Raw genomic sequence first — 21,349 nt, forward strand, 5'->3', positions numbered from 1 at the left:
AACAATTTTTCTTTTATCATTTACAGAATTTTGGAATACAGGGGTCGAACTACGGCATACGTTCGTTAACGTTTTGACTATTGATAGAGAAATAAATCGTCAATACGTTAACGTACGTATTCTGTATTTTAAAATTCTGTAAATTCAAAATTCTGTATTTTAAAATTCTGTATAAATTCAAAATTCTGTATTCTAAAATTCTGTAAAAACAAAATTCTGGATTTCAAAATTCTGTATTCCAAAATTCTGTAAATGATAAAAGAAAAATTGTTTTGATAATAAAAAAAAAGTGCGCACTTTTTTTCATTATCAAAACAATTTTTCTTTTATCATTTACAGAATTTTGGAATACAGGGGTCGAACTACGGCATACGTTCGTTAACGTTTTGACTATTGATAGAGAAATAAATCGTCAATACGTTAACGTACGTATGTGACATAAGGTCACATAGCAAACGGCTCTTATACACTGTTATACTAAACTTGTTAATTGAATATAAATTGTTCAACAGGCAAGATAAAAATGTATAAGTTTGCAATGTACAGAATTCCAAAAAGCAGAATAATGGATTTGCAGAATTTTGAAAACAGAATTTTGGATTTACAGAATTTTGAAATACAGAATAATAGAAAAGCAGAATAATGGAATACAGAATTATGTTCATACAGAATTTTTTATTCAAATACAGAATTTTGGTCACACAGAATTTTGGAATGCAGAATAACGACCCGTTCCCCAAATAAACTCTACCCCTTAAATAACAATAATTTTTAGGCTTAATTTGATGCCATTTTTAGGAGTGACTTAGTCCACTTTCATAATTAAGGGCACATATGTGACGACGTCAGCTTAACTTGAATGCAGTCAGTGCCGGATTAGCCTCAAGGCAAACTAGGCAGCTGCCTAGGGGCCCCACTTCAGCAAGGGGCCCCTCGCCCCAACTACGAACAAACAAAATTTCTTGGAGTTGTACCTACAATAAAAAACAGCATTACATTTGTATTTGTAAAAATACAGATTTGTAAAAAGAAGAATAAAAAAACGTTTGCAAATCATTAAACATTAGCCCCGTTCCATTGGAGGTGGTAGTTTACTCATGAGTAGATCTAGTACTACCACATGATCTTCTACTTCTACCACTGATCTTCTATACATGTGTTTATAATGAATTATGACACCCATCACATCCTGAAGGGCCCAACCCAGCGATGCCAGGTTGAGGGATTTTTTCCTGTTTTTTCGGTATTTTTGATTAGGGAAAAATGGAAAATCAACCCAGAACAGTCAGCTCAAAATATATCACGTTTAAATACCAAGACAAATACTGGTCAATTCGAATATTATTCCAACGACATCGAACCAGAGTTTAGTAACGAGATGGTGCCATTAAAGCTCTTCATGTTGCAATCAGATGATATGTCAGAAAAATCTGAGATTGTGCATGCAGAGAAGTTAGAAGTTAATATTAGATAAAGTTGTCCAATAAACGTTCCCAACTTGTATTGTAGCTTAAGAATCTACAGAAGTTTGATGATTTCTAACGTCTGCTTCTACACGAAGATTTTGGAAAAGAAATTGGTATCGTTTCTATTGAAAAGCTCTATTAATTGTTGTTAATTTTAACAAAAAATGACAAAGGTAAGATTTATTAACAATAAAATTATCTAAAAAATGATATAAAAACCATATCCGTGAGTTGATTAAATAAAATTTTATAGTTGGTAAAAGTGCGGATTTGTCTCGCAAGGTAGGGGCAAAATGGAATTTTTTCATATATCTGACGAAGTTTGTTGGGGTAGTATGAAAATTATAAAATTTTATTTAATCAACTCACGTAATTGGTTTGTATATAATTTTTTAAGATAATTTTATAGTTAATAAATCTTACATTTGTCATCTTTTGTTTATTTGAACAACAATGGAGCTATTCAATAAAAACGATACCAATCTCTTTTCCAAGATGGCGGCTGCTCCCGACCTCCTATCAGCCAAACAAATTAATTTGTATGATAAGGACAGCCAGCGAAACACATTCCATGAAAAAATTGATTACACTGGTCAACAAAATTTAACTTTTATTTTGCCACAAGAACCAAAGTATACTTTCCTAGTAGTTTTTGGGGTGCTGAATCCGAATCTGAAGTCAGAAAAATTTGATTGGCCTCCGTTTTTGAAATATTACTGTTATAAAATGATAAAAAAAATGTCATTTTGGCTGTTTTCGAGGTTCTGTTTTTATGTGGAGTAATTCATTGAAAACAAATCTGTAACGGTGATTATAAGAACAGATATTCTTCTTTCAAAAACTGTTTAAATTTTCCCGATATATCTTTTATTGCTCGAGATATCTTAAATTTCAGTTAATAAGCAAAAGAGAAAATAAACTTAATCTAAAGTTTAAGTCACTGGTCACAGAGTTTTTGCCACAAGAGCCAAAATATACTTTTCGGAAGGTTTTTGGGTTGCTGAACTCGAATTCGCAGTCAGAAATATTCTATTAGCCTCAGTTCTTGAAATATAAATCAGACGCGTTTTGGACGCGTTTTGGACGCGTTTCAGACGCGTTTTGGACGCGTTTCAGACGCGCTTTGGACGCGTTTCAGACGCGTTTCGGACGCGTTTCGGACGCGTTTCAGACGCGTTTTGGGCGCGTTTCAGATGCGTTTTGGACGCGTTTTGGACGCGCTTCAGACGCGTTTCAGGCGCGTTTTGGACGCGTTTCAGATGCGTTTTGGAAGCGTTTCAGACGCGTTTTGGAAGCGTTTCAGACGCGTTTTGGACGCGTTTCGGACCTGTTTCAGATGCGTTTTGGAAGCGTTTCAGACGCGTTTTGGACGCGTTTCAGACGCGTTTTTGACGCGTTTCAGATGCGTTTTGGAAGCGTTTCAGACGCTATTTGGAAGCGTTTCAGACGCGTTTTGGACGCGTTTTCGACGCGTTTTGGACGCGTTTTGGACGCGTTTCAGACGCGTTTTGGACGCGTGTTGGACGCGTTTCGGACGCGTTTCATATGCGTTTCAGATACGTTTTGGAAGCGTTTTGGACGCGTTTCAGACGCGTTTTGGACGCATTTCGGACGCGTTTTAGACGCGTTTTGGACGCATTTTGGGCGCTTTTCAGATGCGTTTTGGACGCGTTTCAGACAAGTTTTGGATGTGTTTCGGACGCGTTTCGAACGCGTTTCAAACGCGTTTTGGACGCGTTTTGAAATATAACCGTTTAAAAAAAAAATTGTTTCTGCACTTTATAACGGTAATATTTCAAGAACAAAGGCTAATAGAATTTTTCTGACTGTGGATTCGAATTCAGCAACCAAAAAACCTTCAGAAAAGTATATTTTGGTTTTTGTGACAAAAAAAATTTAATTTGGCGTTTGGGACACGTTAAAGGCGCGTTTCAGACGTGTTTTGGACGCGTTTCAGATGCGTTTCAGACGCGTTTCAGACGTGTTTCAGACGCGTTTCAGACGCGTTTCAGACGCGTTTTGGACGTTTTTCAGATGCGTTTTGGGCGCGTTTCAGACGCGTTTTGGACGCGTTTCAGACGCGCTTTGGACGCATTTCAGATGCATTTTGGACGCGTTTCTGGCGCGTTTGGGACGCGTTTCAGATGCGTTTTGGACGCGTTTTGGGCGCGTTTCAGATGCGTTTCAGATGCGTTTTGGACGCGTTTCAGACGCGTTTCGGACGCGTTTCAGACGCGTTTTAGACGCGTTTCAGACGCGATTCGGAAGCGTTTCAGACGCGTTTTGGACGCGTTTTGGACGCGTTTCGGATGCGTTTCAGACGCGTTTTGGACGTTTTTCAGATGCGTTTTGGGCGCGTTTCAGACGCGTTTTAGACGCGTTTCAGACGCGTTTCGGACGCGTTTCAGACGCGTTTTAGACGCGTTTCAGACGCGTTTCAGACGCGTTTCAGACGCGTTTTGGACGTTTTTCAGATGCGTTTTGGGCGCGTTTCAGACGCGTTTTGGACGCGTTTCAGACGCGCTTTGGACGCATTTCAGATGCATTTTGGACGCGTTTCTGGCGCGTTTGGGACGCGTTTCAGATGCGTTTTGGACGCGTTTTGGGCGCGTTTCAGATGCGTTTTGGACGCGTTTCAGACGCGTTTTGGATGCGTTTTAGACTCGTTTCGGACGCGTTTTAGACGAGTTTTGGACGCGTTTCAGGCGCGTTTTGGACGCGTTTTGGACGCGTTTCGGATGCGTTTCAGACGCGTTTTAACGCGTTTTGGACGCGTTTCAGACGCGTTTAGGACGCGTTTCAGACGCATTTTGGACGCGTTTCGGAAGCGTTTCAGACGCGTTTTAACGCGTTTCAGACGCGTTTAGGACGCGTTTAGGACGCGTTTAGGACGCGTTTCAAACGCGTTTCGGACGCGTTTCAGGCGCGTTTTGGACGCGTTTTGGACGCGTTTCGGATGCGTTTCAGACGCGTTTTAACGCGTTTTGGACGCGTTTCAGACGCGTTTAGGACGCGTTTCAGACGCGTTTAGGACGCGTTTCAGACGCATTTTGGACGCGTTTCGGAAGCGTTTCAGACGCGTTTTAACGCGTTTCAGACGCGTTTAGGACGCGTTTCAAACGCGTTTCGGACGCGTTTCGGACGCGTTTTGGACGCGTTTCAGACGCGTTTCAGACGCGTCTAGACGCGTTTCAGACACGTTTTGGATGCGTTTCAGACTAGAGATGGGTAGTTCCGGAGCCAAAAAGTTCCTGAAACTCGTTCCTCACTCGGAACTAGTTGCACTCGTTCCGCAAAATTAATTTAAACAGTTCCATCGTTCAGACACAGCCACACTCAAAAGAAAGAAAGAAGAAGAGGAACAAGAAACAAAATGAAAGCGAATATATCTCTGTCTCTGTTTGAAATACACAATACACACACACATGGATGCGAACGAGTTGAGCGCCAAAAATTCACAAACCAAAACCACAACTAATTTCTTATGAATCGTGCTCATGGACATGGAACTACATTAATTTACTCTTTTATCATACATTTTGGCGACCGTGACAGGACGGGTAGTTCTGAATTTATTCAAATCATCAAGTGTGTGTTAAAAGACCGAGAATTATAATCAAATTAAAACATTATCAAAATACAAACCATTTGTGTCATTAGTGTGTTTAATTAACAAATTACAACAAATTACAACAAGTGTGATTAATTAACTACAATAAATTACAACAAGTGTGTTTAATTAACTACAACAAAAAATAACATAAGAAAGCAAGTATGTCTAAAACTCTAGAAGAATTGACAACACTGCAAGACCAAATTGGAGAAGAGGTCTGCATCCTTTACCGAAACTACAAAAAGGATGGGAATGATCGAAAAACCCTTGCAAAACTGCAAGAAAGAAAGGAAAAATTGGAGTATTTCGATAAAAAAGACAGTGACATACGAGATAAATTAACAGAAGCGCTTCAACATGCGTACTTCACGAAGTCGTACTAAGAAGAAATTCGTAAGGTCTACGAGGCCATGAAGCTGGACATTAAGAATCGGTTGGCCAATTTCCAAGGAAAAAATGTAGCAGACCAGATCCAGTTGCAGCCACCAGCAGCATCGCAATCAGGATCATCGGTCAACCCAGGATCTACAAGGAAAACTGATATGAGTCCAAAGGAAATAAATGAAAGTATTCAGCTTAATCAGGGAAGTACTTTCTCTTTAAAGAAGAAATTTAAAGTACTCTCAAACTACTTTAAAATATCGTTGGATAATTGTTCACCAGAACTAAAACAGAGTCAGCCGCAGATGTTTAAGGTCAAAGTCAACAACATAAGAGAGAACTTTGACCAAATTAAGAACACATATAACCGTCTGGATGAAGAGCTGGAAGAGGAAGATATCGAGACATACTTTCATCTGCAACAGCAATACGAAGAATTGTTGCTTGGAGTAACAACAACTCCATCAACAAATGACTGCCCTTCAAAGGAACCATCCGCGGTAACTTCATTGAAATTACCTAAAATAGAGTTGCCCAAATTTGATGGGAGTTACTTAAAGTGGCGTCAATTTTATGACTTATTTAAGCCAATGATACTTGAGCAACCTATATCATTGGCACAAAAATTTTATTTCTTACGCGCTAATCTGACAGGAGAAGCACTGAATTTAATTCAAGGATTTCCGGCCACAGAGTGCAATTTTATAATTTCGATGAGCTTCTTTGTGACACACGCAGATATAATACTACGTTCCCGTGGGAATAGCAAAATCGACGAAATACGAAAAATCGTATTTCGTCTGGTGAACCTTTTAAATCAATCGTTCACACAGAAGCTCTCGTTACAGAAAAACGAAATATTTGCAAATTAATTAAATAACGTACAAACGTTTATAAGTTTGTACAGTTCCAGTTCCATGTCTTCCATCAGGAAAAAATATTCAAATTCATACTATTTCTTATTTTGATGCATTTTCCTGAAAAAACTCAAATTCTAGATAGTTCCGCGGAACTAGTTCCAGGAACTAGTTCCGACCGAAAAAACAACCGTTCCATGTTCGTTCTGGCTTTGGAACTGTTTTGCGGATCTCTGTTTTGAGTATTTTGCCTTGGCTATAATAATAATAAAATCAAAATTGAAACTTTTTCGTATGATTTCTGTTTCCAGTTGATGAAACCGTAATGCCGACCTATAACGAGTTGATTTTCGCCGTGCGGCGAAGCTTTTTGGCGTCAGTCGAGTCGTGTGAACGTAAGCTGCACGCGACTTAAGTGACAATCCCCATACTAGAGTCCTAGTCGACTTAAGCCGTGAGACATATCAAGTGGTTAAAATCGACTCGTGAAAAGTCGGCATAGGTATACCTACTTATACCTTTTGAATCTAAGATATTTTCTAATAACTTATCGTTAATAAAAATTATCTGTGAACCATCAAGTTGCTAAAATTTTTTTGTTGATATAATAATATCAATATAATAATAACAATATTTATTATAGTTATTTCAAAACTTTTAGTTTACATTTATAAAATGACATGATAAGACACCAGATTATATCCGATTAGTCTCAAGTAAGTTACCTGCACAAATTTCTAACCAAACTTAAAAATAGCTTATGATATTGAAAAAGCATCAGAAAAGGGCCCAAGAATTATTTTGCCTAGAGGCCCATGACATGGTTAATCCGGCGCCGAATGCAGTATGAGTATACTCAGAGAAAAAAATAGTTTTTTTTTTTAACTATTTGCAAGGCGACATGGCGACAAGGCGACATGGCGACAAGGTGACATGGCAACAAGGCGACATCCCTACTAACAATTTTGCTTCTATAATGCTTTACAGAAGCAACAATTGCATCTGTAAAGCTTTATAGAGCCAAAATTGTTTGTCGGGATGGCGACATGGCGACTTTTCCTCAAAATTGAAATGTCAAAAGTTTTTTTTCTGTTTCTTTTTTTTCTTCGCCACTGACGTTTGGCTTGAAAGCCCAATTGAAGGTGGAAGTCATCTTAGCTGAAATCCGCTTAAATTAAGGTGCGATCCGCTTAAAGGCTTGGCCACACCGGAGGGTATGCGGTACCGGTACGGGTAGCGGTAACGATATTTGTATGAAAAAAGTTCCACATCTGAACGTTGATATGTCAGTTTGGAATTTTTTTCATACAAGTACCGTTACCTCTACCCGTACCGCTACCGCATACCCTCCGGTGTGGCCAAGCCTTAATTCTATATCTATGTGGTCTGTCTGTCTGGGAAGTCTACTCTAAAATAAATATGAAATTGCATTCTAATTTTTTTTTTCTCTACAATCTCTTTACCATTGACCTACTTTATATGGACTGCTAGTCGTTTGACTCTTCCATACAAAAATTGAAAAAAAAAATGATTCCACTTCTTTCTAGCGGTATAACTTTAGACGGCGAAAAGAGGAAATTTTTAACGAGTGACATAGGTTGTCGAAAGGTAGTGCTTTCTCTGTTTTTCCTTATTTGTTCCTTTCGCACTTCGACAAACATGGCGGTGTGCTTTTTTTGTGTGTTTTAATTTAAATTATTTCGTTTTAGTGGTTTAGTGCTTAAAATATATAAATATATGAATATTTAAATAAAAAATAATAACAAAAAGTGTTTGGAAAAAAATTGTTTTTATATTTTTCGTTTGTTAATTTTTTTTTTAATTTAAGCGCGAATATCGATTGTCAAAAAAGTTACACTTATTCTCCGCTTTTGGTTATGGTGCTAGCATTGACCTACTATATATGGACTGCTAGTCGTTTGACTTTTCCATACAAAAATTGAAAAAAAATGATTCCACATCTTTCTAGCTCTTCTAGCGGTATAACCTTAGACGGCGAAAAGAGGAAACTTTTAGTGAATGACATCTGTCGTTAAAAGGTAGTGCTTTCTCTGTTTTTCTATATTTGTTCCTTTCGCACTTCGTCAAAAATGTTGCATTTACTCTCCGCTTTTTTTTAGGGCGCTAGTATCGCGAAGAAACAAGTGGAACCAACCTGAATATGCTTCTAGCAGTCCATATATATTAAGTCAATGGGTGCTAGTATCGGCAAGAAACAAGTGGAACCAACCTTAGCTGACTTCTAGCAGTCCATATATATTATTAAAGGCAGAACTATAATTGGCGGATGGAGTCGGATGCTAATGTCAATTGTTGTTGTATTTCCATAAGTTTCCATCCGACGAGTGCGGTTGCGAGAGAACTCGTCGGATGGAAACTTATGGAAATACAACAACAATTGACATTAGCATCCGACTCAATCCGCCAATTATAGTTCTGGCCATTGACTTAATATATATGGACTGCTAGAAGCATATTCAGGTTGGTTCCACTTGTTTCTTCGCGATACTAGCGCCCTAAAAAAAAGCGGAGAATAAGTGCAACATTTTTGACGAAGTGCGAAAGGAACAATTATAGAAAAACAGAGAAAGCACTACCTTTTAACGACAGATGTCATTCACTAAAAGTTTCCTCTTTTCGCCGACTAAGGTTATACCGCTAGTAGAGCTAGAAAGATGTGGAATCATTTTTTTTTCAATTTTTCTATGGAAAAGTCAAACGACTAGCAGTCCATATATAGTAGGTCAATGGTTCTGGCTTAAGTCAATGCTCTTTACATAATTTTCCTCTAAATCTCTCTAACATCCCCAACGCTTTACGTTTAATTTATAAACTACAAACCATAAACCATCCCTGTATAAACCAAATCCCAACTCAAAAAAACCACATCCAACTTCACTTCTTTCTATAAAAATTCTCGCTGTCAAATAATCTGGTCGATAGCCCTGAAAAGGAAAAAATTTTCTTCAACCTCCGCCGAGTGTAAATTTCGTATTCCTCTTGTCTTGTTGCAAATCGAAATAAAAAAAAATTAATAATAATTTTTTTTTTTTAGTTTTAAAACAAAACACGAAATACAACAATAAATAAAATGGCATCGCTTTCTGGTCGTATTTGCCTCCGTGCAGCAGCTATTCGCAACAATGTCACCTACACTCCAGTTCGTTTTTGTAAAAGTAAGTTCAATTTTTTTTCTATGATATAAAAAAAATTACTGAAACTTATCGATAAGAATGAAAAACGAGGCGTCTGACATTTCAATATGCATTCACCTATCGAGCAATAATGTGTTTGATGGTGTCTGCTCATAATTACGTAATAACTCTTTTTTTTTTTACTACAAAATCCATGTAGATTATGATATTTGATTGAAAATATGCGTTTTATTTCAATAAGACATTCATCACACACATTTTAGTTGTGGTTCAAGTTTGATGTTATGTAACCTCTCTTTTTTAGATAAAGGTGGTGAAAAATATAACCCCTTTTTTTGCAACCACCTTCTTTCTCGATAATATTACAATTCTCCTGGAATTCCAGGCCATGTGAATGCATTTTTCTGCAATATTTCATAATCATGACACCCTATTATATATTTGTCTATTTTTTTCTTTTTTTTTTTTGTTTGTGTTGTTTATGTAACCAAGAAGAAAGAAAGAAATTATGCATCTTGTGGGAGGTTGTTGGTGGGCCAAAAGAAACATTATTTTTCAAATCAGTATTTTACTGATATAAGAAACACTTATATAAGAAAAACTTGCTTATAAGAAACACAACCCAAAACACCGTGTCTTTTCCATTTTATTTAACTTTAAAAGTAATCGTCAGGGAAGAGGTTTTCCTAACTTTGCATTTTTTTTTTCGTTATCGTATGAAAGTATAAATTTTATACAAATACGATTCATGTTCCCCTGATTCCAAATTAATGTTTTTAATTTTGCCTTTTTTGTCTGTTTTTTTGGAATTTTGTTTGTTTTGTAATGCCGACTTTTCACGAGTCGATTTTAGCCGCACGACTAAAGTCGAATAGGATTTTTCTATTGGGGGGTTTTCATTTTAGTCACCTGCAGCATTACCACTTCCAGTAAAAAAAATTAAGTAGATTTGAAGAAAAAGTGGAAATAGATTGAGAAAATTCAAGCAGATTTCAAATACCCTTTTTTACAGAAAATCTATAATAAAAAAAATAATACTATTAAATTTATAGTAATGAAATAAAACAACAAAAACAACTACAATTAAAAATTTGAATTCTTTCAATGTATATTATGTATAAATATATGTATTTCTTTAATTTATAAAATAAATATATTTCTATACATTGTTTTATAACAATTTTTTAAAAAAATGAAATTGTCGGAATATAGATTTTTAAAATGAAGTAGATTTCGATATTTTGGTGATAATGCAAAGTAGGAAGTAGATTTACATTTTTTTTTTTAAGAAGTAGATCTACTTCAATTGAAGCAAAATGGTACCACTAGTCACCTGCGGCTTACGTTCACACGAGTCGAAAAGGTTCGTCGCACGGCAAAAATCGACTCGTGAAAAGTCGGCATAAGCCTTTTTAAGTACAAATTTCTATAAACCATAATAGCATGAAATTTCGTTCATCTTAGTTGAGAATATTTCGATTAAAAAAATATGGCCGAAACATAATCTTAAGAAAACAAATTTACTTGTACTGATAACATTAGAATAAGAAAGTAGGAGAATTGAGTAGATACTTTTCTTTTCAAAATTGAATTTCATATAAATTTTTGAATTTTGTTCGACCTTTAACCCAAATTTTCGAATGTTTGCAAAAATCAGGTAGTTTTGAGAGATGTAAATTTACATTTATTTTTAACCCTCTGTCCGCAACCGGGTGCGAATTTGGCAGGATAAAAACAAAAAAAAAAAATCCAATTTTTCAAAAAAGTGGTCACAAAAAAGTCTCTTATAAGGGTGAAAGTTAGTTTTTGGGGAATTGTGAATACAATATGTATTCGAACATTTTACACCAATTTCATATATAATTCTCTATAAATTATTGAGACCGAAAAAAGTTCTAGCGACATGAAAATGTATATAAACCAAATTCGCACCCGTGGTGTGCCTTATCACGTCACAAAAAAGAGGTGTGTCTACAAAGGGTTAATTTTTTTTTTTTTCAAACAACAAAGATTGGGTAAGTGTTCCCCTTTTTAAAGAATATCAACAAAAATGAATTATTGAAAATTCAGTACTGTTTTTAACTTCAATTAGGGACTAAAAATTGTTGAATAAATAAATTCGGAAATAAATGGCGACGCGACATCAACTCCAGACTTCCCGAAAACATTGAAGTGAATAACTTCACAGTTTTTAATCGTGTCAAATCGTTTCAGCTCAAATAAAGAGGTATTTTTTCATTTAAAACGCTTACAGACAATCGCATTAGGCTGGGGTGAAATCGGCTAAGGTGATAGTTGATTGTCACCTTTTTGATTGTCACTTTTGATTATCATGAACACCGAGGTTCGATCCCTACCGGTGGCAAATTTTTTTTTTTTCTTTCATTTCTTAATAAATATTAAATATTTTATATTTTTTTCTTCACAAGAAACCATATTTTACTCAACGAACTAAAATTTTCGTATTATTTTTTAATATAATGAAGTTCGCCGTTGAGGATTGCAATAAAAATAGAAAGTGAAAGTGACACCTGTCACCCACAAATCATAACAAAAAAGTGATCGTCATTTTGATAATCACCTTACGTGGAGCAAAAGTACTTATTGTGATGATCAATAATCAACAATCACCTTAGCTGATTCCACTCCTGTTTCCTGAAAACTTTTAAAAAACTGTTGGTGTTGGTAGTTCAATACTTTCATAATGCCTTTTTGTTTGCCTTTTATTTGATTTTTATTTGTCTTTGTGAATTGCTAAGGTCATAAAAATGCTGTCCCTGGTAATCGGAATAGAAAAAACTTGCATTTAAGAAAAACATTGTTATAAGAAACTTCTTTTTACGTACCAATATCAATTTTTAGAATAAAAAGAACTCTTGTAAGAAATTTAATTCATCGAACATACCTTTACCAAATTTTTTTTTTAAATAATAATGTAACTTATGAATTTAATAACAAAAATATTAATTTTATCGTTTTATTTATTTATTCATTTATTTTTTTTTTTTTTAATTATTTTTAACTTGTTAAAGAAAACCCTACTAACTTATTCATATTTTTTGTTATCCTTTAAAGCTTTTTACTGTTAAAAACTGACAATAAGACAGAGAAGCTTAAGTAAAAAAGAAGCTTATTTAAGAAAAAGTAAATTTGCAGAAAAGGAAATTGAAGTTTCTACTTTTGTTTATTAATCCAGATATAATTAATTCAAAAAAGTAACCATGGAGAAACATCATATAGAAAGTCTTTTTTTAATATCCATTTGCTCTGTTGACCAGAAACTGAAGGTTCTTAAATAAAGTTGAGTTGACCTGTTAAAATAAACTCAGTAGGTATCAAGGACTTAAGTCAAGAAAAATCTTTGTTTACATTGATAACAAAGTTTAGTTTATAGAACAAACCTAAAAATATCAATGTGATAAATTATATCAAATGTGAAAATTCTTTTTGAGTCTCTTAGAAACATGGACATTGTTTTTCTATCTCCCTTTTGACTTATTTTTAAAATAAAAAATTATAAAAATTACAGAAGAGTTAAGTCAACTTACACCCTTAGTAGCACATAATTTTAAAAACTTTCTAACTTAAATTCTTTGGCCCGATTTATTTCTTAAGGAAGGAGCTACGCTAGACCTATGACTATAGAGAAAAAACTGACTGAAGTCCAATAGAAATCAGAAAATCGATTTTTTTTTACCCAATCCATTTGTACCCGGCATCAAAGAAATTTTTTTCTTATATCTGTGTTTTAATGTATAAGAAACTTTCTTTCTTATATCCGAAGTTTTCATATATGAAAAACTCGGATATAAGAAACAAATTTCAGGGATTTTCAGACTTTCTTATATCCGTGTTGCACTGTATATCTCTTGTTCTTGTTCTTGTTCTTTTTCTTTGATTTTGTTGTTTTTGTTTATTTTAGTGATGAGCGACCCAATGGAACACGCTACCGGTATTGAGAAGCGTGAACTTTTGGCTAAAGCTGCCGGTAACGATGATCCCTTTGACATGAAAGTCTTCAAGCGCGGAGCTGGTACCAAAGAAACACCAAATCTAATTCCATCTGCCTTCGATGCACGTATCGTTGGTTGTATTTGTAAGTTTAATTGTTGTTCCTAATTGTATATCTGTCTTAACTCTTGGTTTCTTCTTCTCTTTTTCTAGGCAATGAAGATCAAACATATGTCCAATGGATGTGGCTGCAAAAGGGTACACAAAAACGTTGCGAATGCGGTCATTGGTTTAAATTGGTCGAGAAGGCACCTCTGTAAATTAGGAAAACCCTATCTAACCTAATATGCCAGTTACAAAAAATTAGATAAATATGAAAAAACTAAAAAAAAACAGAATCAACATCGCCTCCCAGCAAACTTAAAAAAACAGCAACAACAACAACTACTTTCCTAGTTTATCTTATTAATTCTTTTGTTTGAAGTATTTAAATTAATTGAAGATGAGAAATACAAAATACAACAATTAACATTTGTTGGTTAATAACGAAAACATAGCCAAAATAAGGTGTTGTTTGAATGTCATTTTTTGGGTTATTTTTCGCTTTTGTTTGGGGATGGGTAAAATGTGAAACATATGATTACATGATTGAATATCATGATTTTATTCTGTTCACACTTCACAATTTGGCATTGTTTTTTGTTGTGTTGTGTATTAATTGATTCTATAATGATGTTTTGTTTTTAACTTTTTTACGTCATTTTGTTTGCCATGTGATCTGTTGGCAAGCCAAGTTGTCTTTTTTTTTAAAACAAGTTGTTACACTAATGGTTTCTGGGAAAAGTATGAATCGATTATAAAATCGATTTTATTTTTATGTCGCGTGCTGGCTTCGTCATCAAATTAAATGATATTCAAGGCCTTGTGCATTGCGGGTGTCTAGAGTAACAGATTTATAGAAATATCAGAGTACCTGAATTTTTGTTTATGGAAACAAAGTTAAAACAATACTCTTTACAAAGGCAAAGATTTTATTTCGAATATGCAAATTATCAGTATAACAACAGCAATATAGTTGGAAATCACAACACAAACTATGTGGGATCTCTTACAGCCAGTTTGCATAAAAAAAAAAAAACAATATTAGGAATTTCAAAAGAACACAACCAACAAAGCAGAGAAACATGGTGGTGGAATGATGAAGCTTAAGCAGTTGTAAGTAAAAAAGAATGCTGAAGACAAAAACAAAAGGCTAATATTGCGAGTTTCGTTTGATAAACGACTATTGTCGATAGTCGATCATCGAAAATGATTTTTTTATTGTTTATCTCATTACGAACGAAATTGTTCGTTGGCCGATCTTTTTCGTTTACAATCGATTGTCAGTACCCATCATTATAAAAGAACACAACAAACGCAATACGCAACTAATGTTGAATTCACTAAAATGGAGAGTATTATTCAAAATATCAAATATGTATCTTTGTTGAATGAGATATATATGAGAGACATACACAATATCAAAACAGGTATTTATCGGTTCGATCGACTTTTATATAGCATCGAAAATTGAACGACACTGGTCTAATTTTCATTAGTTTTAATTTATATTTTGTCGATTTCGTGAATTTTAATTCAATTTTTAAAATTCAAGTGACCTTTAGTCCAAATGCGTTTCGCCCAGGTACAAGTGTTGGGCTCATCAATGAGATGAAGTTGTACCCTTTCTAAGGGCAAACATTTTGGTTGATGAAAACTGACTATTTTTAAAATTACAGTGTAAACACCTTCTTCCAAGGGAAGGTTCATACTCTGTGAATACCGTTCGATTAAACTGATGTCATACACCATAAAGATCGAGTCTTGGGTAGCCGACTGCGAACAATAATTAGGCTTATGACCAGTGCGGGTAAGTCAACCACAGATGCAATCTAGAGTATCAAAATCATTATCGAAAAACATCGGAATTCTTTGGAGGATTTGCATATCGTATTGGATCATTTTAAAAAAGCATTCGATCGAGAACCACGAGATCCTATATGGGTTGGTCTTCGACAACGAGGAATTCTTAAGTCTAAAACCGGAATAGGGGTGATTGTCGGTGCATATGCTCCCCAAATTGGATGGAGGTAATGGAAAGGGATCCCAAAGGACGATTTTTTTTTTTTTTTGGGAGCGGAGATTTTAACGAATACGTCGGAAGGACTAATGAAGACTATGAAAATTGCCATGGAGGTCTTGGATACCGTACTAGGATTCCTAAGTAATCGTGAGAATGTACAAAACATTATACGGTCTCATTATGCTAAATACCATGTTCATCCGACTGCTGTTTACTTACATCAGTAATGGACCCATATTGATTACTACTTTGTGTATATTTTCATGAAACCTCAGTCACGTCGAATAAAAAATTTCACAGATGTTCCGCCTTTTGCTGATAGAATGGCGTAGTAGCGCACACAAGTAGAAGAGGACGCCAACCAAACTGGCGTGGGTAACTGGAAGCGGCACAAATCCATAATGGAACATAATGGAACCGGATCTAGTTCTAATAGATGAACGGAAGTTCTAGAGAACAGTATGAGTTAATCAAAAGAGCAAAATATTTAGAAAAAATCAGCCCTATCGTGAGTTTCACGTGGAATGCGACACATACAGCCCTATTCTGCTGTTCCCGTGAATCTCAGATCCGATTCACACATTCGGTTCACTTTAACTCTACCTTGCCATTCTGCTATCCATCGGGTAAACTGCATTATCATCCCTCAATTTGACGTCGAGGTGAACGTCAAATTAAAAAAAAATGGCGACGAAGTAAATTGAAAGGAAAAAAAAATTTTTTGTTTGTGTTTATTTGCATAGAAAAAATAAAAGCAGCCGATTAAATGTTAAGAAATAATTAAAAATTTATGAAAAGTGGCATTTTGCTTAATTTCAACGATGGTGAATTTATTTTTACAAACAAAAGTGACAGATCCGCAACATTTTTTATGCGGATTGCAAATGTATGGAGCAAGTTCATTCACGTGATTAGTGGAATACTGAACAACATTACCGATATTACCGACGTGAGTTTGGATTCCCCCCGATGAATAGCAGAATCGTAATTGGTGAATATTTAGCTATTTTTCCCCCCGATGGATAGCAGAATAGGGCTGATAGTTTTAGTTCATTTCAAATAATAATTCAAATTTTTCTAATTTACTATTTTGCACTCAGCAAATTAAAAAAATAATTTGATCATAACAATCCGCTTTGTAAAAAATGAAATTCATTCTCATATTTTTTCATTACAATTTTCAATTTCAAACTTTAATTTGTAAATTTTAATTTTTGTAAATAGTTTTTTGTTCTCGTTTAAATAAAAGTCTCCATTTTGTTAATTATTGATTTTCATCTTTTCATCGTCGTAAATTGAATCATTTATTTTCAAAACATGATAAGTCCACTTTTTTTCAAAATTCGTTTTTTTTTTTGACTAATGTCGTTTTCTTTCACTCTATTAAGGAGTACTCTAAATTTTTACTCTTTTTTCTGGAGTGAAAGAACATAATGAGAGTAATTTTTTTTTTTTGTAATTGTGTGTGTGACAAGGCTAAAATGGATAATTTCCTTGAAAAAAATAGTGATAACAGGCCTAGGGAAAACATTTTATGAATTGAAAAAAAAAAAATTATATTAATAACATATGAAGCATAATAATATAGTTGATAAGTCTGCTTCTACACGAAGACGCAAGGCGCAGAAATCATCTTCAAATTTCCTTTTGATTTTCGTTTCGGTGCGTCACGCGCTTCTACACGTATTATTTTTTTGAAGACGCAAATTTGACAGATATTTTCTTTGGTTTTATTTTGTTCTTGTTTTCGTATGATAACTTCCACAGGAAGACGTAGACGCAAGAGATGCACATAAGAATAGGGGAGAGAGAATGATCGGTTTCTCTTTTGCTCTTATGTGCATCTTGTGCGTCTACGTCCACCAAAATATACAAAAACAACAACTCCAGTGGGGTCTATGCGCAACGAAAACTTTTGAATAAATTAAAAACTATACACGCAAATAATACACGACCAACGAAGAATATTCCGACACCGACGAAATAAAATAAAGCAGAACAGCAAAAAAAGAACAAGATTAAAGGGAAACGTCAAAAAGAGTCACAAAATTTTTCTACTGGAGACTCACGGTAGAAAATCTTTCTTCCCTTTTTTTCGAACTTTTTATTTGTAGAAGCGGACTTAGTTTTACTTTTGGTATATTTTTCATTATGCTTCTGATCGGTTTTTTTCAGCCTAATTGACACACGCCCTTAGTTCGATTTTATAAATTGTAAAATAAAAATATCCCATGAACGCAGAAAAAAAATGGGATTTTTTTGTTATATGACAAAGGATTTTTTTTTTATTGATGAGGAACACTGGCTGCAAATTTTTTTTATTCGGTTTTTAATTTCATTTTGGAAAAAGTGAAGAATTAACGAAAAAATGGAAGAAATATATCTGGCGGAATATAATGCAGTAGAAAATATATTCATAATGGTTGATTTTGTTAATAACAAAAGAGTTTGAAAGAAAAACTTTTCGCATTTTTCAATTTTCAAACAAAATTTTAAAATGTCAAACTTCAAATTCATAAGTGTGTGTGCAAGTCCCTGTGCAAATCGGTGTAAATCTGACTAAAAATGTGGAGTAAATCCGGGGTACTCCGTAGTACTAAAATTACTCCGGAGTAATTTTTTTTTTACACTTTTGTGGCGTCAAAGAACACAAAACCTTCAAAAGTGCAAAAATAAGTACTAAAAGGGTACTCTCATTGGAGTGAAAGAAAACGACATAAATTGTTACTCTAGGGATAACCACGTCTATCTTCAAAATAATGAAGTATCTACTCCATCTACATATATCCGATTTTACAGCTAAGCGAAATATTTTTTTAGTATCAAAAACAGGATAAGTCCCGGACTTATCAGCTTTTGAAAATAAACAACAGCTTTTTTATGTGTAAATGTTATATTAAGCTACTGGCTGAAAATCTTAAGTTTAAAGCTTCTTTGAGTTAAAGAAGCACTCCGGACATTATATTTTAATTTCAAATACAATTTTGTGATAGACTGGATATGAAAGCAAAATTGTGTACTCATTTTAAAAGTAATTTCACATCCGTATATTTTCAAAGTATGTATGATAAGTCCAAAAGCGTTTTTATTTTTTATCTTTTGAACTATCGCTTAAAAAATTAAAAACGAAACGGTATTTTGTACCTAGGCAAAAGTTCTACAGAATATATTTTTTATAAATTTTGCTACACACATCAAAAGAAAATAGAACGTTTTTTTCTTCTTTTGCAAAATTTAAAATCATGGACTTATCATATTTTGAAAATAAATGATTCAATTGGCATAAAGATTTCAGTAAGCCTTTTTAGTTGGATTTTTGGCTGCTGGACAAGGTAAGAAGAAATTCGAAACCACAAGATCCACAACCCGGAATATTTTTGTTCGCCCGGTATTTTAAAAGCGATCAAGAGTTCTACCGGAAGGGAATTTACTCTTTCCGCTAAACTAGTTTCGTTTTCGGCACCAAAATTTAAGTGAGAAAAGAGTTGTCGAATACCTCGCAAATTACCTGGAAAAAAAGTTGAAAATACAGGGAGATGTCCGAACGTGGACAATTTTCGCCCGGAACTCACAATAGGGGAAAAGTGAAATTAAATTTTTCCAGGTGGAATCTTCTTCACGTGAAACTCACGATAGGGCTGAATGATGGAGCTAATTATGTTTGAATCTCTTGATTTTTATATCCAATAATTTGATGCAGGAAGCTAAATAATTGATAAGAAAACCCTTTCGAGAAGGATATACCTTAATAGGCATTTAATTATCTTACTTTATATATTCTGAAAATCAAGGACCAACTGAACCAGAGGTTACCAACACTGGATTATATTTTTTTTCTGTTTGTTTTAAATTTTATTTATCTATAAATTAAAAGATGTTAGTCGCTCTTCTTTTATTTTAACTTAGATTAGAAAATTACAAAAAATTGAGAGAAGTCCAAACGTAGTCCTAATGCTAGTAACTGTAAAGAAACAAAAATACATAAATACCCTCCTATTTGAATTTAAATACCACGCATATACCTTTGTTTAAAACCATATTTTTTCCTTTCGTAAAACAAATCGGTTTTCGAGCTTCCCAAATTAACAATCTTAGGACAACCATCACGCTATAGTAAATAAACAGAATAAGTAAGCTATCTACATAGGTTATGTTCTTGATTTAATAAGACTTACATCTTTCTCTTGAATTGTGCATTCTTTGCAATAATAAGCATCTGATACCCCTGGGCCACCACAAATTACACATCTTCCCTGATATGAACCATAATTGCATTCGTCACAAATTCGCACCAATGTACAAGGCCGGACATAGGAGTCGCAAATAACACACTTGCCATCGCATTTTTCGCAGAGACGTCCAATAGCTGGAGGCAAGTTAAGAACAATTCTTAATGAAATGATAACTATTGAATAAATATATGAATATTTACCAACTCCAGGCTGTTTTCTACAAAAGATCAAATCTGGATGATGCTTGGCCATTGTTTTATTTAAAAATTACTAATTTTTATAAAAAATATTTCTGAAAACGTTGATAAACAATTATTTGTTTGGTTAAATGAAAACGTCAAACTATACAAAAAATAAAAGCCGCTGTACAAGATTTTCCTAGTTTTGTTCGTTTCATATATTCTTTTTTAATGCCTAGTTTCTTAAATATTTTTAAAAGTACAATTCAATTTCGATTCGCTTCAGCTGCGTACTAGGCTTTACGTTGCACTTTATAGCCTTTTCACACCAAACCCAAAAACGCGGTTTATGGTAAAAAGTTTTCAAAAACCTGAAAAGCGTTCACACCACAAGTTTACAGGTTTTTGTTTGACGTTTAAAATATTTTGACATCCAAATGTCAAGTTTTCGATGAGATTTAATTTTTGTTATTTAAATCAGCTTAAGCTCACAAAATTGATCAAATAAAATGAACTCTGACAATTTAAATATAATTTTAATTCATAAACAACAAACAGAGGAATATATAAAAGTTTTACAAAGCTTCTTCCTCTTTGAGACACCAAATACAAGAAAAAAATGACTTCGAAGCATCCAGATAGCTAAATTGGTAAAGATGAGAAAAGAGATTTTTGATGAAATAGAAAAACTCAACTCCCAGAGGACCATTTGGACAAAGGTTAGCTTTTTGTAATTAAAAAATACGAAACAAATATTGATAAACATAAATATATTATGCAGATACGTACCAGCACATTCTGGGAAGAAGAAGTTATGCAAAACAATAATGAACATTTTAAGCAACACTTTAGAATGTCTCGGGATACCTTCGAAGTTCTATGCAATGAAGTCAGAAACTTAGAGAAGCACGACACACGTTACAGGAAGTCTATTCCACTGAGAAAAAGAGTAGCCATAGCTATCTATACTCTTGGCTCATCTGCGGAGTATAGAACCATTTCGGCTCTTTTTGGTGTAGGCATATCGACAGTTTATATTATCTTAAAAACTTTTTGTAAAGAAGCCTGGCGTGTCCTTCACCCTAAATATCTATGTGCTTATCCACTCACTTCAGACATTATAAAAGAAAATGTAGATGGCTTTCAAAAGCTTGGTTTCCCCCAATGTTTTGGAGCTATAGGTAAAGAAAAACATGTTTTGTATGTACCTACTCAATTATTTATTAACACTATTGTTTTTCCAGATGGTTGTCATATAGAGATTCAACCCCCTTCACAAGATGCTGTCGATTATTATAATTATAAAGGATGGTACTCGATGGTTTTATTGGCTATAGTTGATTATCAGTTAGAATGATTGTACACAATGGTTATGATTTTTTTTAATAGATCT

At 34.2% G+C, this 21,349-nt stretch overlaps 3 protein-coding genes across 3 annotated transcripts; 2 read left to right on the top strand and 1 right to left on the bottom strand.

Moving 5' to 3' along the window:
* Positions 1 to 9,171: 9,171 nt before the first annotated feature.
* On the top strand, positions 9,172 to 13,975 carry LOC129916099 (cytochrome c oxidase subunit 5B, mitochondrial-like). The gene is made up of 4 exons (XM_055995881.1): positions 9,172 to 9,299; positions 9,373 to 9,493; positions 13,395 to 13,568; positions 13,637 to 13,975. Exons 2-4 carry the CDS (start codon positions 9,409 to 9,411, stop codon positions 13,741 to 13,743), a joined length of 366 nt encoding a protein of 121 aa, XP_055851856.1. The 5' UTR covers positions 9,172 to 9,299; positions 9,373 to 9,408; the 3' UTR covers positions 13,744 to 13,975.
* A 5,393-nt stretch (positions 13,976 to 19,368) lies between these two features.
* On the bottom strand, positions 19,369 to 20,123 carry LOC129914629 (PHD finger-like domain-containing protein 5A). The gene is made up of 4 exons (XM_055993966.1): positions 19,978 to 20,123; positions 19,721 to 19,911; positions 19,568 to 19,653; positions 19,369 to 19,506 (listed from the first exon to the last, which is right to left on the bottom strand). Exons 1-4 carry the CDS (start codon positions 20,027 to 20,029, stop codon positions 19,500 to 19,502), a joined length of 336 nt encoding a protein of 111 aa, XP_055849941.1. The 5' UTR covers positions 20,030 to 20,123; the 3' UTR covers positions 19,369 to 19,499.
* Positions 20,124 to 20,585: 462 nt separating this feature from the next.
* LOC129915207 (uncharacterized) lies at positions 20,586 to 21,313 on the top strand. Its single transcript, XM_055994687.1, has 3 exons — positions 20,586 to 20,675; positions 20,738 to 21,137; positions 21,201 to 21,313. The coding sequence occupies exons 1-3, from the start codon at positions 20,613 to 20,615 to the stop codon at positions 21,311 to 21,313; spliced, it is 576 nt and encodes a 191-aa protein (XP_055850662.1). The 5' UTR covers positions 20,586 to 20,612.
* Positions 21,314 to 21,349: the final 36 nt, after the last annotated feature.

The sequence above is a fragment of the Episyrphus balteatus genome, chromosome 3 (assembly GCF_945859705.1).
Source record: "Episyrphus balteatus chromosome 3, idEpiBalt1.1, whole genome shotgun sequence".
Classification (NCBI taxonomy): Eukaryota; Metazoa; Arthropoda; class Insecta; order Diptera; family Syrphidae; genus Episyrphus; species Episyrphus balteatus.